Source organism: Pongo pygmaeus, chromosome 13 (assembly GCF_028885625.2).
Source record: "Pongo pygmaeus isolate AG05252 chromosome 13, NHGRI_mPonPyg2-v2.0_pri, whole genome shotgun sequence".
Taxonomy (NCBI): Eukaryota; Metazoa; Chordata; class Mammalia; order Primates; family Hominidae; genus Pongo; species Pongo pygmaeus.
In genome coordinates this window covers 113,526,997-113,542,453 of record NC_072386.2, presented here as the reverse complement: position 1 = coordinate 113,542,453, position 15,457 = coordinate 113,526,997, and the positions used below count along the sequence as shown (strand labels likewise).

Sequence of the window (15,457 nt, the reverse complement as noted above, 5' to 3'; positions counted from 1 at the left end):
TCCATCAAGTGATAAATGGATAAACAAAATGTAGTGTATCCATAAATAGGCTATTCCTCAGCCATAAAAGGAATAAATACTGATACATGCTGCATGTGGATGAGCTTCAAAAAAACTACATTAGGTCGGGCACTGTGGCTCACACCTGTAATCCCAGCACTTTGGGAGGCCGAGGCTTGACTTGAGGTCAGGAGTTTGAGACCAGCCTGACCAACATGGCAAAACTCTGTCTCTACTGAAAATAGAAAAAAATTAGCTGGGCATGGTGGTGCACACCTGTAATCCCAGCTATTCGGGAGGCTGAGGCACAAGAATCGTTTGAACCCAGGAGGCGGAGGTTGCAGTGAGCCAAGATCGTGCCACTGCACTCTAGCCTGGGTGACAGAGCAAGACTTTGTCTCAAAAAAAAAAAAACCACGTTAAATGAAAGAAACCAGACAGCCAACTAGTGGTTGCCAGGGGCTGTGTATAGAGTATATGAACAGTGACTGCTTAATGGCGATGAGTTTCCTTTGGGGTGATGAACATGTCTTAAATTAGACAAAGTTGATGGTTGTACAACATTGTGAATATAGTACATACCACTGAATTGTGCGGTTAAAATGGTTAATTTTATCTCAATGTTTAAATAAGTCCTTGCTAGCAGAGAAACCCTGGGAGGCAAAAAAAAGAAAAAAGAAGAAAAAATTAAAAGAATTTTAAAAGTCCTTGGTTCTATTAGATTGGTGCAGAAGTAATTGTGGTTTTTGCCATTATAGTTCCAATTTTGCTGGTAACTAGATATGTTATCTTAGTTTAGTCACTTAACTTCTCTGGACCTCAGTAGCCTCACTTAGAAAAAGGGTTTGTATTTTGAATCTAGATAATCTTTCAGCTCTTAAGCTCTATTGTTTTGATTGATAACCATGTATTTGTAATTTGTAATTCTGAAATAATTTCGTATTTACTGAAAAGTTGTAAGAATAATGCAGAAAATTTTTTGTATATTCTTTACTGATATTCAGCAGTTTCTAATATTTTGCCATATTTGTTATTCTTTCCCTCTCTTCTGAACCATTTGAGAGTAGGTTGCTTGTTTTATGCTCCTTTCCTTTTAATACTTTAAAACTAAAGTATTTAGTTTTCCTAAAAACAAGGATACTGTCTTATGTAACAATATTACATTCATTAAATTTTTAAAAATTAATGATACAATACAGTACTATATACAATTTGTAGTTCATATTCCACTTTTGTCAACTATTCCAAAAATATCTTTTATAGTATTTATTTTCTTCAAGTGTAAGATCCAGTTCAAGATCACTTTCTACACGTTTTAGTCATGTCTCTTTTTAGTCGTCTTTATTCTGGAACTGTTCCTCAGCTTTTCTTTGCCTTTCATGACACTGATATTCCTGAAGAATACAGACCATTTGTTTTACAGAATATTTCTTTTTTTTTTTTTGGAGACGGACTCTCGCTATGTCGCCAGGCTGGAGTGCAGTGGCGTAATCTCGGCTCACTGCAACCTCCGCCTCCCGGGTTCAAGGGATTCTCCTGCCTCAGCCTCCTGAGTAGCTGGGACTACAGATGCACGCCACCATGCCCAGCTAATTTTTATATTTTTAGTAGAGAAGGGGTTTCACCATGTTGGCCAGGCTGGTCTCGAACTCCTGACCTCAGGTGATCTGCACACCTTGGCCTCCCAAAGTGCTGGGATTACAAGCATGAGCCAGCATGCCCAGTCTCGGAATATTTCTTAATTTAGGTTTGTCTGATGTTCTCTAATGATTAACTTCAGATTATACCATATATTCCTGGCTGTGAAGCGACATGAATGAAATTAATACCTTCTTTGGGTTTTGCATTCAGAGGCTAATATCATTTTTTAAATTATATACAAAATAGTTCTGACAGGCAAAGTGGCAGTCTCATGCATGAAAACAATACCATTTATTATAAGCCGACTTTGGGTCCTTTGCATATCATTGTCAGAGTAGTTCGGTGCGTTTAATTTTTTTTTTTTAGAGATGGAGTCTCACATTGTTGCTCAGGCTGGAGTGTGGTGGCACGATCTCGGCCCACTGCAAGCTCCACCCCCCGGGTTCACGCCATTCTCCTGCCTCAGCCTCCCAAGTAGCTGGGACTACAGGTGCCTGCCACCACATCCGGCTAATTTTTGTATTTTTAGTAGAGACGGGGTTTCACCGTGTTAGCCAGGATGGTATCGATCTCCTGACCTCATGATCTGCCCGCTTTGGCCTCCCAAAGTGCTGGAATTATAGGCGTGAGCCACCACGCCTGGCCTAATTTTTATATATTTATTTGAGATGGGGTCGGTCTCTGTTACCCAGGCTGGAGTGCAGTGACGTGATCACAGCTCACTACAGTTTCAACCTCCTGGGCTCAAGTGATCCTCCACTTCCGCCTCCCAAGTAGCTGGAACCACAGGCACATGCCACCATGCCTGGCTAATTTTTTTAATATTTAACATTTTTTTGTAGAGACAGGGGCTCTCTATATTACCCAAACTGGTCTCAAACTCCTGGGCTCAAACAGTCCTGCCTCGGCCTCTCAAAGTGCTGGGATTTACAGGCGTGAACCACCACACCCAGCTATGTGTTTTATAAATGACTTTTTTTACCTTAACATTATCATCATCTAATTGACTGTTAAATACAGAATATATTTTAAGTTCTGTTAACTTGTGTTCTGATTGGTATTTAGTGGAAAATATGTTTTATTTATGGAAAGTATGTTTTATTTTGCTTGATTACCTTTTAAATTATGTATGTGTGATGTCCTCTTTGTGCTAATTAAATATAAATTATGGGTAATGGGCCACTATAAACTCTAATACCCAAAGATGCCTATGACACACATGATCTGATGGGTTCCTCATTTGTCATGAACTCATGTTCCTTTAATATTTTTAGCTATGCAAGAAGAGGCCTTGAAGCTGGTGTTACTGGCATTAGAAGATGGTTCTGCCCTCTCAAGGAAAGTTCTGGTACTTTTTGTTGTGCAGAGACTAGAACCAAGATTTCCTCAGGCATCAAAAACAAGTATTGGTCATGTTGTGCAACTACTGTATCGAGCTTCTTGTTTTAAGGTAAGCAATAAGTATCTATGTAAAGACATGCCTGTTTGTGAGACAGAGACTACCTGAAATTCGTGTTACCCAGTCTAGAGGCCCTAGCAATGCAGAATGCTTCCAAGAGTTGAGAGGAAACTTTCCTTCTGCATTGATTGCATCTGTGATACCACCTTTTGGTAGTACCCTTTACTATCTTGGCAAAATAAGAGCATATATATGAAGATGTCAGTAACAGAAAGAACATAAGGAAATCATTTGGTAAACTTGACTCTTATCAAGTAAAAGTGGACTGCAGAAGCCTCATTTCTTTACATTTAGTGTCTTGAAATCAGAAACTTTATTGGAAACTTCATAAGGAGTATGTAAACTTTCTAACCCATTATTATTTTTGTTATCTCATTCTCTGTAGTGATTAGATTAACACCTTTAATCTGAAAATGGCCTACATGTTATCTCAGATATAACCAGGAAATGGAAAGTTGAGGAGATTGGCCCACTCTGCTTTTAGATGTTGTTTTTTGTTCAGTGGAAAGGGTAGGGAGGAACCCCAAGATATTTTAAAATGTAGTTTCATTGTCTAATAGTCTAGTGGGTAGTGACAGATACTGAAAGCAAGCTGAATCCTTAAAGTATTTGTGATCCAAGAGTGTAGGTTGCTGGCTGGGTCTTGAGAAAGGCTCATGTACTTGGAAATAGAAAGGCCTTGGCTTCTATGAAAGTAAAACATTTAAATTTGAAATCAAAGCTTATTTAGGTTATTTTGTTGGTTTTATAGTCCCCAAGAGTGAAAATAGTACAGACAGAAAAATGTTTCTTTGGCAGACCACTTAGTTTGAGATAACAGGTTGATAATAGAAATTTGTTGAAGTGAATTCATTTAACTCCACTAATGAGGCTTGGACACTATCTGCCTCATAGTTACAGTGTTTAGTTTCATGCTCTTAGAGCAACAATTGAAATTAATCTCTGGTTCCACACACAACCTCACTAGGCCCTGTAAAACTCTGTACCTTTTGAATGTATAGTGTTTTACTACTTAAGTAGAAATTAAAGCTATATAAATACCCTGATGATAATTTCTCTGGTAGCAGAAAATTTCTTCTTTTCTTTTTTTTTTTTTTCAAAGCAACAGACTTTTGCTCTGTTGCTTAGGCTGGAGTGCAGTGGTGCCATCATAGTTCACTGCAGCCTTGAACTCCTCCTGGGCCTAGGCCATCCTCCTGCCTCAGCCTCCCTAGAAAATTTCTTAATTATCATGTGGTAGTGGTAATATATGCCTGCCTATTAGCTGGATTCCTTGCTTGTCTATCTTCATCCTCTACTGTTACTAAAGTGATGTTTTTTAAAACATAAATCTGATCATGTCACTTATCTGCTTAAAAATCCTCAATCTGCTCTGTGCAGTGGTTTATACCTGTAATCCCAGCACTTTGGGAGGCCAAAGCGAGAGGATTACTTGAGCCCAGAAAGTCAAGGCTGCAGTAAGCCTAGATCGTGCCACTGCACTCCAGCCTGGGTGACAAAGACCCTGTCCTCCCCGTCCCCACCCTTGCAAAAAAAATCAGTGGTTTCACATTCCCTTCATAATAATATCCAAATTTCCTGCCGTAGTATATAATGCCCTCTATTCTTCTCTAGCCTGTATCATACCTTAACCCTATGTGTTCTGCTTTTTCATGTTTCTGTTTCACCACTTGCTTCTCTTTTAAAAATTCTATTTCTCCGCCTTCTCTTTTTTTTTTTTTTTTTTTTTTTTTGAGACCGAGTCTCACTCTGTCCCTCAGGCTGGAGTGCTGTGGTGCTATCTCAGCTCACTGCAACCTCTGCCTCCCGAGTAGGTGGGAGTACAGGCGCCTGCCACCACCATGCCTGACTAGTCTTTGTATTTTTATTTGAGATGGGGTTTCGCCATGTTGGCCAGGCTGGTCTCAAACTCCTGACTTCAAGTGATCTGCCCACCTCGGCCTCTCAAAGTGCTGGGATTACAGGCATGAGCCACCATCCCTGGCCTCCTCACCTTTCTTTGCTCAGAAAACTCCTGTTTATTGTGCACAAATCAATTCATGTAGCTTTCAGCTGGGAGAAGCCTTTTCTGAAATCCCTTTTTTCTCCCTAATTTAATTCCCTTTCCTCTTTGTTGCCATCAAGCCTTATAACTTTTACTATAATTTTCTACTTACAAGTTTCTCTTTCTTACTAGTGGCTGAAATCATTGAAGGCAAGGATTATGTATTTAGTTATGTAAGTTCTGTTTTGTTCCAGAAAGAACTTGTGGTCAGGACATTATCTTATCTTTGTACCTTATTTGTGTGGTGTCTGATATGTAAGTATCCCCCACCCTCCCTGAAAAAGGAATAAACGAATCAGTTGAAGGGAGAAAGCACAGACCAATTCTGATGAGTTTCTTTTTCTCTTTTCTATTTTTTAGGTTACCAAAAGAGATGAAGACTCTTCCCTAATGCAGCTGAAGGAAGAATTTCGGAGTTATGAAGCATTACGCAGAGAACATGATGCCCAAATTGTTCATATTGCTATGGAAGCAGGACTCCGTATTTCACCTGAACAGTGGTCCTCTCTTTTGTATGGTGATTTGGCTCATAAATCACACATGCAGTCTATCATTGATAAGGTTTGTGAAATTAGAGATGCTGATGTTCTATCATTGCTGTTATATTGAAGAGTATTAGAATATTCTAAAGAGTCTATACACAAACAGTTGGAGATTCCTATGTTTTTAAATGTCTTATAAATGTCTTATAAATTGTCCTTATTTTCTTTTTATTTTTCTACTTGCAAAATAAAGGGATGCAACAGGGAAGCAAATACATGATACTAGCATAAAAGCAGTGAGGCTTACAAGGTTTCAAGCTTATCTATATTCTGACCTCAGAGAGTTAATACAGCTTATAAGTTTTCTAAGTGTCTAATGATGAATTTCATAGGGCAGATTCTGAGGTGAAAATTTAATTCATCACTGATACTCCTACTATGGAATCTGAAGACACTTGAAAACCTATTAAATATGTTGATAAATTGAAAGTATTTGAGTATAAATGTGTCATAAGAACCAAAGTAAAAAGCATTCTCATTTCTGTTTGTTAGCTACAGTCTCCAGAGTCATTTGCAAAGAGTGTCCAGGAATTGACAATTGTTTTGCAACGAACAGGTGACCCAGCTAACTTAAATAGACTGAGGCCTCATTTAGAGCTTCTTGCAAACATAGACCCTAATCCAGGTATGTGGGAATATGCTCAGTTGCTTATATTTTTTTCTACTTTTGAGGTGAATAACACAGGAGAATTACTGCTAACATTCTTCCCCCCCAACCCCCATGCCCTTGGTGGCTTATTTTAGATGCTGTTTCACCAACTTGGGAGCAGCTAGAAAATGCAATGGTAGCTGTTAAAACAGTAGTTCATGGCCTTGTGGACTTCATACAGAATTACAGTAGAAAAGGCCATGAGACCCCTCAGGTAAGTACATTTATTAAATTTCTGACTGCTATTGTCTCTAACTCAGTTTCATCCTGAACATCTTAACAAGCTGTTTTGTTAATTGGACTCTATATGTGACTCATAAGTTTTTATCATCTCTGTTCTTTTGGGAGGAACCCAGTTTTTAGTGTACTTGGTAAACATTTCATAGCACACCAAGAGTTTAGAGGGTATCTTGGGTGTGAGTATACTTCATTACAGAATATTTTTGACCAAATGTAGATAATTGATTCCAAACATTTTGTCTAATTCTTTCCTACCGTGGGAAATTGTCATTTTTTTCTGTATTGAATTTCTATATGTAAATTTATGGAATTTGAATTTTCTTTCTTTTTTTTTTTTTTTTTTAAGACAAAGTCTCACTTTGTCGCCCAGGCTGGAGTGCAGTGACGCTATCTCAGCTCACTGCAACCTCTGCCTCCTGAGTTCAAGTGATTCTCCTGCCTCAGCCTCCCAAGTAACTGGAATTACAGGCCAGCGCCACCACGCCCTGCTGATTTTTGTATTTTTTGTAGAGAGAGGGTTTTACTATGTTGGCCAGGCTGGTCTCAGACTCCTGACCTCAGGTGATCTGCCCACCTCGGCCTCCCAAAGTGCTGGGATTACAGGCGTGAGCCACCGTGCCCGGCCAAAATTTGAATTTTCAAGAGAATTTTCAATGTACTTTAGAAGTTAAGATATAATCCTGGCCAGGCACGGTGGCTCACGCCTGTAATCCCAGCACTTTGGGAGGTTGAGGTGAGTGGATCACTTGAGGCCAGAAGTTCGAGACCAGCCTGGCCAACATGGTGAAACCCCATCTCTACTAAAAAAAAAATACAAAAATTAGCCAGGCATTGTAGTGGATGCCTGTAATCCCAGCTACTGAGAAGACTGAGTCAGGAGAATCGCTTGAACCCGGGAGATGGAGGCTACAGTGAGTCGAGATCGCGCCACTGCACTCCAGCCTGGGCGACAGTGACTCTTGTCTCCAAAAATATAAAATAAAAAGAAGTTAAGATATAATCCTTTATACTAATAACTTCTATTTAATAAGTTATTATGAGCCATTCACTACATTCAATGTTTTACATGTATTATTTCTTATCCTCACAGCCACCTGCAATGTAGTTGCTATTTCCAAGCTGAAATTCAAAGAGGTTAAATAACATAAGATTGTGCTGTCAGGGGGCTGGGCACAGTGGCTCATGCCTATGCCAGCACTTTGGGAGGCTGAGGCAGGCGGATCACGAGGTCAGGAGATCCAGACCATCCTGGCTAACATGGTGAAACCCCATCTTTACTAAAAATACAAAAAAATTAGCCGGGCGTGGTGGCAGGCGCCTGTAGTCCCAGCTACCTGGGAGCTCCCTGAGGCAGGGAGAATGGCCTGAACCTGGGAAGTGGAGCTTGCAGTGAGTCGAGATGGCGCCACTGCACTCCAGCCTGGGCAACAGAGCAAGACTCTGTCTCAAAAATAAAAATAAAAAATAAAAAAGATTGTGCTGTCAGTAAGAGCTGGGATCAAACCTACACTTTGTACGCTTCTCTCCTTATTCTGAGAAGGTATTATAACTTAAAATATTAAAAACAAATGTTTTCATCTTAGGCTCATAAGAATAAGAATGTCTTAGATTTTGATGCAAATTGTAGAAGTAATAGTGAAATTTTAATATTCTGCCTCATTGTGTGAACTCAAATAGTTTAAGCCTGAGAGTTGTACCCTCAAGCTGACAAGTGAATTGGTAATTTTTCACTTCTAGGAGGAATTGTATTCTACCTTTTCTGAGAAAGTTTAAGTAGACAAAGCTTTTGGTTTTTTTTAATGCTTTTTAAAATTGTTTTATTTTTGGTAGAATTTTAAGACAGCAATAAATTTATGAAAAAATATTTTCTTTTTCTGGGCATTCTGTTAACTAATGGATAAATGGACACAACATTTGAACCAGTTTCGAATAATCTTCAGAAGGAATATCTAAAGTGCCAACTCAGGGTTATGTCTCATAACTCACAACAGGAAACAATGGAATATTAGTTGTTTCAGCACAAGAATTAGTTGTCTAATGTGAAAAAGAATTAAATGTGTAATTATGAAGTTCTGAACTTCCTAGAGTGAATAACAAATGGAATCTTCACTTTGCCACTCATTGAATGTGTTCCATTTTTGTAGCCTCAGCCAAACAGCAAATACAAGACTAGCATGTGCCGAGATTTGCGACAGCAAGGGGGTTGTCCACGAGGAACAAATTGTACATTTGCCCATTCTCAGGAAGAGCTTGAAAAGTAAGTATTGAGAATTCTGTTTCATATGGGTTTAATTTTTGATTTTTATGGGAGTGTTATATACTGTCCTGAAGTTTGTGATGACTTTCAAAAATGCAAGTTAAGGGCTGGGCACCGTAGCTCATGCCTGTAGTCCTAGCACTTTGCGGGGCTGAGGCAGGAGGATTGCTTGTGCTCAGGAGTTTGAGACCAGCCTGGGCAAGATAAGGAGACCCCCGTCTCTACAAAAAATTTAAAAATTAGCTGTGTGGCCCACAATTGTGGTCCCAGCTGCTCAAAAGGCTGAAGTGGAAGGATTGCTTGAACCCCAGAGGTCAAGGCTGCAGTGAGTGTGTTCATGCCACTGCACTCCAGCCTGAGGGACACAGCAAGACTCTGCCTTGAAACAAAACATATAAGATCTGGGTACAACATTAACATAAGTGATTTAGAACTTTACTCAATGGTCATATTTTGAGACCATTTTATAGCTGGAATCCATATTTATACTGAGCACCTGTGTGGAATGAAAATACTTGCAGTCTTATTTGCTCAGATTCAGTTAAACCTAGCAGCAAAGTCTCAGGCAAAATGGTAAAGCAGATATATATGCTTTTTATGGCTTTTGGTCTTTTTAACATTCTTTTTCCCTGTGTATTCTTTCTCTTCTCCTATGGTTAATCCCTTTTTCTATGTCCCTTTACCCGAGACATAAAAGTTAATGTATATAAGGTTTTTTGCTATTATCCAATTTTTGTTGTTTTGTTTTTTAACTAAGACTTTCATTATTGAGACCTTACCAAAAAATTGATCCCAGCCTTTCTACTTTCTGCTGGCCAGTGTATCAACTTTTTTTTTTTTTTTTTTTGAGATGGAGTCTTGCTCTGTCACCCAGGGTGGAGTGCAGTGGCATGATCTTGGCTTACTGCAACCTCTGCCTCCCCTGTTCAAACGATACTCCTGCCTCAGCCTCCCGAGTAGCTGGAACCACAGGCGCCCACCACCACGCCTGGCCAATTTTTGTATTTTTAGTAGAGACGGGGTTTCACCATGTTGGCCAGGCGGGTCTCAAACTCCTGACCTCAAGCGATCTGCCTGCCTTGGCCTCCCAAAGTACTGGGATTACAGGTATGAGCCACCATGCCCGCCCTGTCCGTCAACTCTTTGTGGGCATATTCATTTTGTTTTTAGATACTTTAAACAAACTGAGCTAATTTTCTCCCATACCTCCTCCTCCTGCCTTCCATTGTACTCACCTCGTGTACCCTGTTTAGCCATCCAGCCTGTTATATGTGCTATGTTATAATAATCATCTTTGTCAGCTGTCCTTCCTTCAGCTTTTTCTGCTTAATCAGTCAAAAAGTTCTGCCAATTCATCTTCCTATATATTTCTCAATTCTTTCTTCTTCTTTCCATCCTTGTGATTCAAGCTGTCATCTCCTTTTCTCGATCCCTTGTTGCCTTCTAACTAGTCTTAAATCTCTCGTTGTCCACCCCTTCTCCCATTATTTCCCTTAAAACAGAAATATTTTAAAAGCACAGATTTACTCATACCACCCTTCTTCACCTAAGCCTTTGATAGCCTCTCATTGTCCTGTAGATTAAGATATAAAATCTGTGTTGTGGCCTCTAAGACCGTGCATCATCTAATGTGTGTCTGTCTTTCTGATCTCATTACACAACACTAATTGTACTCAAGTCACACTGACCTTCTCTCAGTTTGTGGCATGCACTGTGCTCTTTCCCACCTCAGGTCTTTTACATAATGCTGTTACTCCTAGCCTTGCCTTTGAGACCTTTCCTTTGTCTAGCTCATCCTTCACTTTTTCAGGGTAATTCCCCTGACACTTCATACTAACCAGCTTCCTCTTTCAAACACTTATCACATAAAATTAATTGGTGTCCTGTTTTAGAGCTTGACAAACTTCTTTATGAAGTCCAGATAGCAAACATTTTTGGCTTTGTGGGCCACAGAATCTGTTACAACCACTCAGCAGTGCCATTGTAGCAAAAAAACAGCCGCAGACAATGCATAAATTGGGCATGGCTGTAAACTTTATTTATAAAAACACTTTACAGAAACTATGGCCCATGATCTGTTTATTAAATGTTTGTCTACCTTACATAGGTGTAACCCCCATGGACTATATCTTCATTGTTGTCTCCTTTCCTCAGTGGCTAGCCTGGGCACTGTACATAATGAGCTCTACAAGCAGCAGCAGTGTGATAGAAGATAAGTGTGTGTGCAGTGAAAAGAGCAGAAACATGCTTCTCTTCTCAGTTTTTTTCCCCACTTGAAGAGCCTAGAGAAGAGGATACAGGAGTCCTAAGGAAAAAAGATGCTGTTTGCACCCAGTCGAACTAGTTCTATATACAGAATTTCACGTCAAGATAATTTGGGAGACTCCAGGAAATACATTCAGCTTGTCCGTACCTGAAATAGAGCTTTTTAGCTAAAAGGGGAGCTTTTGAGAAAGTTAGACTAAAAAAGTCAGAGAAGAAACTGTGGTTTCATTGCCATGCACCCTCAATTAGTGCCCAGGCTGAAAATCCATTTTCTTCTCTCTCATACCTTCAAACAGACTTCACATTCTTCATCTGCAGTACCTAGTTCAGAACTTTATTATCTTTTGCCAGACTTGTAATAGTAGCAGTAAAAATAACAATAGCCAAACTAGGTGTGGTGGCTCATGCCTGTATTCCCAGCAGTTTGGGAGGCAAAGGCAGGAGGATACCTTGAGTCCAGGAGTTTGAGACCAGCCTGGGCAACATAGTGAGACCTCACCTCTACAAAAAAATAAACAAAATTGGCTGAGCATAGTGGCATACTCCTGTCATCTTAGCTACTCAGGAGGCTGAGGTAGGAGGATCGCTTGAACTCGGGAGGTCAAGTCTGCCGTGAACTGAGATTATACCACTGTATTCCAACCTGGGCAACAGAGCAAGACTCTGTCTCAAAAATATAAATAAATAAAAATAATAAATAATAAATATATAAAATATCACTCATTCAAAAATAATAATAATGGCAAAATTATTGGTCACATTTTTAGTGTTTCACATGGTAATCCAGTGGGTTTTACTGCTTCAGTGGCTTTTTATCCAGTATCTTCCTATATCTCAACCTGTCTTTTCCATTTGTACTATTTTCTTCTTAAAATATGTGTGTCTCCTTTAAATTCTTAATTAGTTCCTCAGTACATCACAGAATCTCATCCTGATTTTTTCCTCTAGCTCTACTCTGCCATTTGTATACTTTGTTTTTAAGGTATATTCAATTAATCACTGTTGATTACTATATAAATTTCTTTTACTCTTCTTTTCACTTGTCTATATTGTTTATTCCATATTGTATTATTTTCTCCCTCTTCTTTATCTGGAGAGCTATTACTAATCATACTCAGATATTACCTTCCCTCTGCAGACTTCCCTAGGCAGTGTTAATTGCATCCTTCACCGTGCTGCCATAGCACTCCATACACAGTAGTTTAAAAATTGTGGTATAGTTAGCTGGGTGTGGTGGCAAGTACCTGTAATCCCAGCTGTTCGGGAGGCTGAGGCAGGAGAATGGCTTGAACTTGGGAGGCAGAGGTTGCAGTGAGCCGAGATCGCGCCACTGTACTCCTGTGTGGACGACAGAGCAAGATTCCATCTCAAAAAAATAAACAAAAATAAATAAATAAAAATTATGTTATAGTTCTAAAACTACAGTATTATAATTGTTTATTTACGTGTGTGTTTTCACTGGACTTCATTTATCTCACGGGTTATTCATCTTTTTTTTTTTTTTTTTTTTGAGACAGGGCCTGACTCTGTAGTGCAGTGGTATGATCTTGGCTCACTGCAACTTCTGCCTTCCGGGCTCAGGCGATTCTCCCACCTCAGCCTCTCGAGTAGCTGGGACCACAGACACACGCCACCATGCCTGGCTAAATTTTTTTTGTAATTTTTGTGGAGATGGGGATTCACCATGTTGCCCAGGCTGGTCTTGAACTCCTGAGCTCTAACAATCTGCCCACCTCAGCCTCCCAAAGTGCTAGGATTACAGGCGTGAGCCATGGCACCTGGCAAGGGTTATTCATCTTTATATTTCCTGCATCTAGAAAATACATGGTACATAAACTCAGTATATTTATGTGGAGGAGCAAATAATATACAGTTCTTACTTCGTATTTCCAACCAGCTTCACACTCTATTGCTGTTTAAACAAACAGGGATAATGCAAAGGATTAGAAAAGTAGGTGATGTGACTGTCTGTCCTTTCAGTTTAAAAAATACATATTGCTACCTCACTCTGAGCTTTTCGAGGATAGGCTGTTTGTCTTAGTTCACATAACACCAGAAATTCAGCAAATGTTTGTTCAACTTAAATAAATTAATTTTACCTATATTTTCTTTCTCTATTATACACCCCTCTAACCAAACAAAATGTGGATGCCCAATAATCCCTTCTTAGAATACATATTTATTATATGTAAACATGAAATAAATATGTAGAATAAATATTATGTAAATATGTGGATATGTTTTAGAACTAGGATGTTTGGGTTATGTTCCTAAGAATTGCTACATTCTGGGGAGTGTCAAAAGCGAGAGATCAACCAGCTCAACAAATAGTGGCCAGGAGCAGTGGCTCATGCCTGTAATCCCAGCACTTCGGGAGGCCAAGGCTGGTGGATCACTTGAGGTCAGGAGTTTGAGACCAGCCTGGCCAGCATGGGGGAAACCCTTTCTCTACTAACAATACAAAAATTAGTCAGGCATGGTGGTGCACGCCTGTAATCCCAGCTACTGGGGAGGTTGAGGCACGAGAATCGCGTGAACCTGGGAGGTGGAGGTTGCCATGAGCACCACTGCACTCCAACCTGGGTGACAGAGTGAGACTTTGTCTCAAAAAAAAAAAAAAGTTATAAAAGATTATTATATACTGGTTACTATTCAAAATGTTTCTAATGGAAAAAGAGGAACAGTAAACATGTAAATAAGCAATTTTGGCCATAGCAAAGAATTTGGATTTTATTCTGGTTGCAATAAGAAGTCATTTTAGAGTTGTATTTAAATGGAATGATGAGATTTTCATTTTGTCTTAGACATATCACTCTGGTGTCTGCATGGATAGAGACAAGTTAAACTTCTATAGTGGTCCCCAGGTGGGAGTTTGGTAGCTTGGGTAGGACTATAGCAATGGAAATGATGAAAAGTAGTCATACTTAGGATATATTTTGGAAGTAGAGCTGACAACATGGACCAATTGAATGTGGGCTATAAAGAAAAGAGAGGAATCAAGGATGACTCCAAGGTATGGAGCCTGCATAACTTAGTGGTCTCTTGCTGAAATGGGAAATACATCAGGGCAGAAAATCAGTGGTTCTCTTGGCCATATGAAGTTGGAAGCTTATTCTATATTCATGTAACAAATAATAATTGGGGGCCGGGTGAGGTGGCTCACGCCTGTAATTCCAATACTTTGAAAGGCTGAGGCAAGAAGATCACTTGAGCTCAGGAGTTTGCAACCAGCCTGGGAAACATAGCAAGACCTTGTCTCTACTACAAAAAAAAAAAAAAAAAAAATTGGCTGGGTATGGTGACTTACTCCTGCCTGGGTGATGGAGACTCTGCCTTTAAGATAATAATAATAATTGGGCACTTAGGATGTTATGAGGCAGTGTATTATGTGCTAAAGATAGAGAGATGCAAGAAAGGCAAAAAGTCTTGTCCTCCGGGAGCTTACGTTGTAGTAAGAAGACAGACATGAAATAAATAAATATAGCGTAATGTCTTGTAATGACAGGAAGTATGAAAAAAATACACAAAGAAGAAAAAGAATGATTAAGAAAGGAGAGATCTCTTAGAATAGTGTAGGAAAGACTCTTATAAGATATTTGGCCAGGTGCAGTGGCTCACGCCTGTAATCCCAGCACTTTGGGAGGCCAAGGCAGGTGGATCACGAGGTCAGGAGATCGGGACTATCCTGGCTAACATGGTGAAACTACCCCGCTAACACGGTGAAACCCCGTCTCTACTAAAAATAGAAGAAATTAGCCAGGCATGGTGGTGGGCACCTGTAGTCCCAGCTACTCAGGAGGCTGAGGCTGGAGAATGGCGTGAACCTGGGAGGCGGAGCTTGCAGTGAGCTAAGATTGCGCCACTGCACTCCAGCCTGGGCGACAGAGCGAGACTCCATCTCAAAAAAAAAAAAAAAAAAAGATACAACATTTGAGCAAATAGTCGAAGAAGGTGCCCAAGAGAAAAAAAGATAATTACCTAAGTGAAGTCTTAGAGGAAGGCAAATGGGCTTGAGACCTAGGCCACAGGTGGTGAGACTGGCTTTAGTCAGGAACAGGAACTCATTGTCCCTTATCTTTAAGAGGAATGTGGCTACAGGTGCAGGAAGGTTACTGGAATTGGTAGCGGAAAGATAAATTATTCTCCTCTCCTTTCATCTATTTTCATGGTTAAGTGGGAGACAATATCATCTAGCTGTAGGAGGGGTGGTTGGAAGTGGAGGGGAAAAGGCTATTGGAGATGGGAAAATGAACTTAGTAAAGAAGCGTATTAATGAATTACTAATTTATAATTTTGAAGGGATTATAGACAGCATGATTGCACAATTTTTCTCCAACATTTAGCTGCTTGGGAGCAGGTA

The 15,457-nt window shown here is 39.8% G+C and overlaps 1 protein-coding gene and 1 non-coding gene across 5 annotated transcripts in view; both read left to right on the top strand.

Annotated features, from left to right (window-relative positions):
- RC3H2 (ring finger and CCCH-type domains 2) overlaps nt 1-15,457 on the top strand; it is a 56,250-nt gene that overhangs the window by 19,064 nt on the left and 21,729 nt on the right. For all 4 annotated transcript variants that reach the window (XM_054501421.2, XM_054501418.2, XM_054501420.2 and 1 more), the window contains exons 5-9: nt 2,916-3,091; nt 5,505-5,705; nt 6,179-6,311; nt 6,431-6,549; nt 8,720-8,832. In XM_054501421.2, the coding sequence (XP_054357396.1) occupies nt 2,916-3,091; nt 5,505-5,705; nt 6,179-6,311; nt 6,431-6,549; nt 8,720-8,832 (742 nt within the window). The remainder of the gene's footprint in view (nt 1-2,915; nt 3,092-5,504; nt 5,706-6,178; nt 6,312-6,430; nt 6,550-8,719; nt 8,833-15,457) is intronic.
- LOC129044801 (small nucleolar RNA SNORD90) lies at nt 5,981-6,091 on the top strand. Its single transcript, XR_008504791.1, has one exon. It is a non-coding gene; the product is annotated as a small nucleolar RNA SNORD90 (small nucleolar RNA).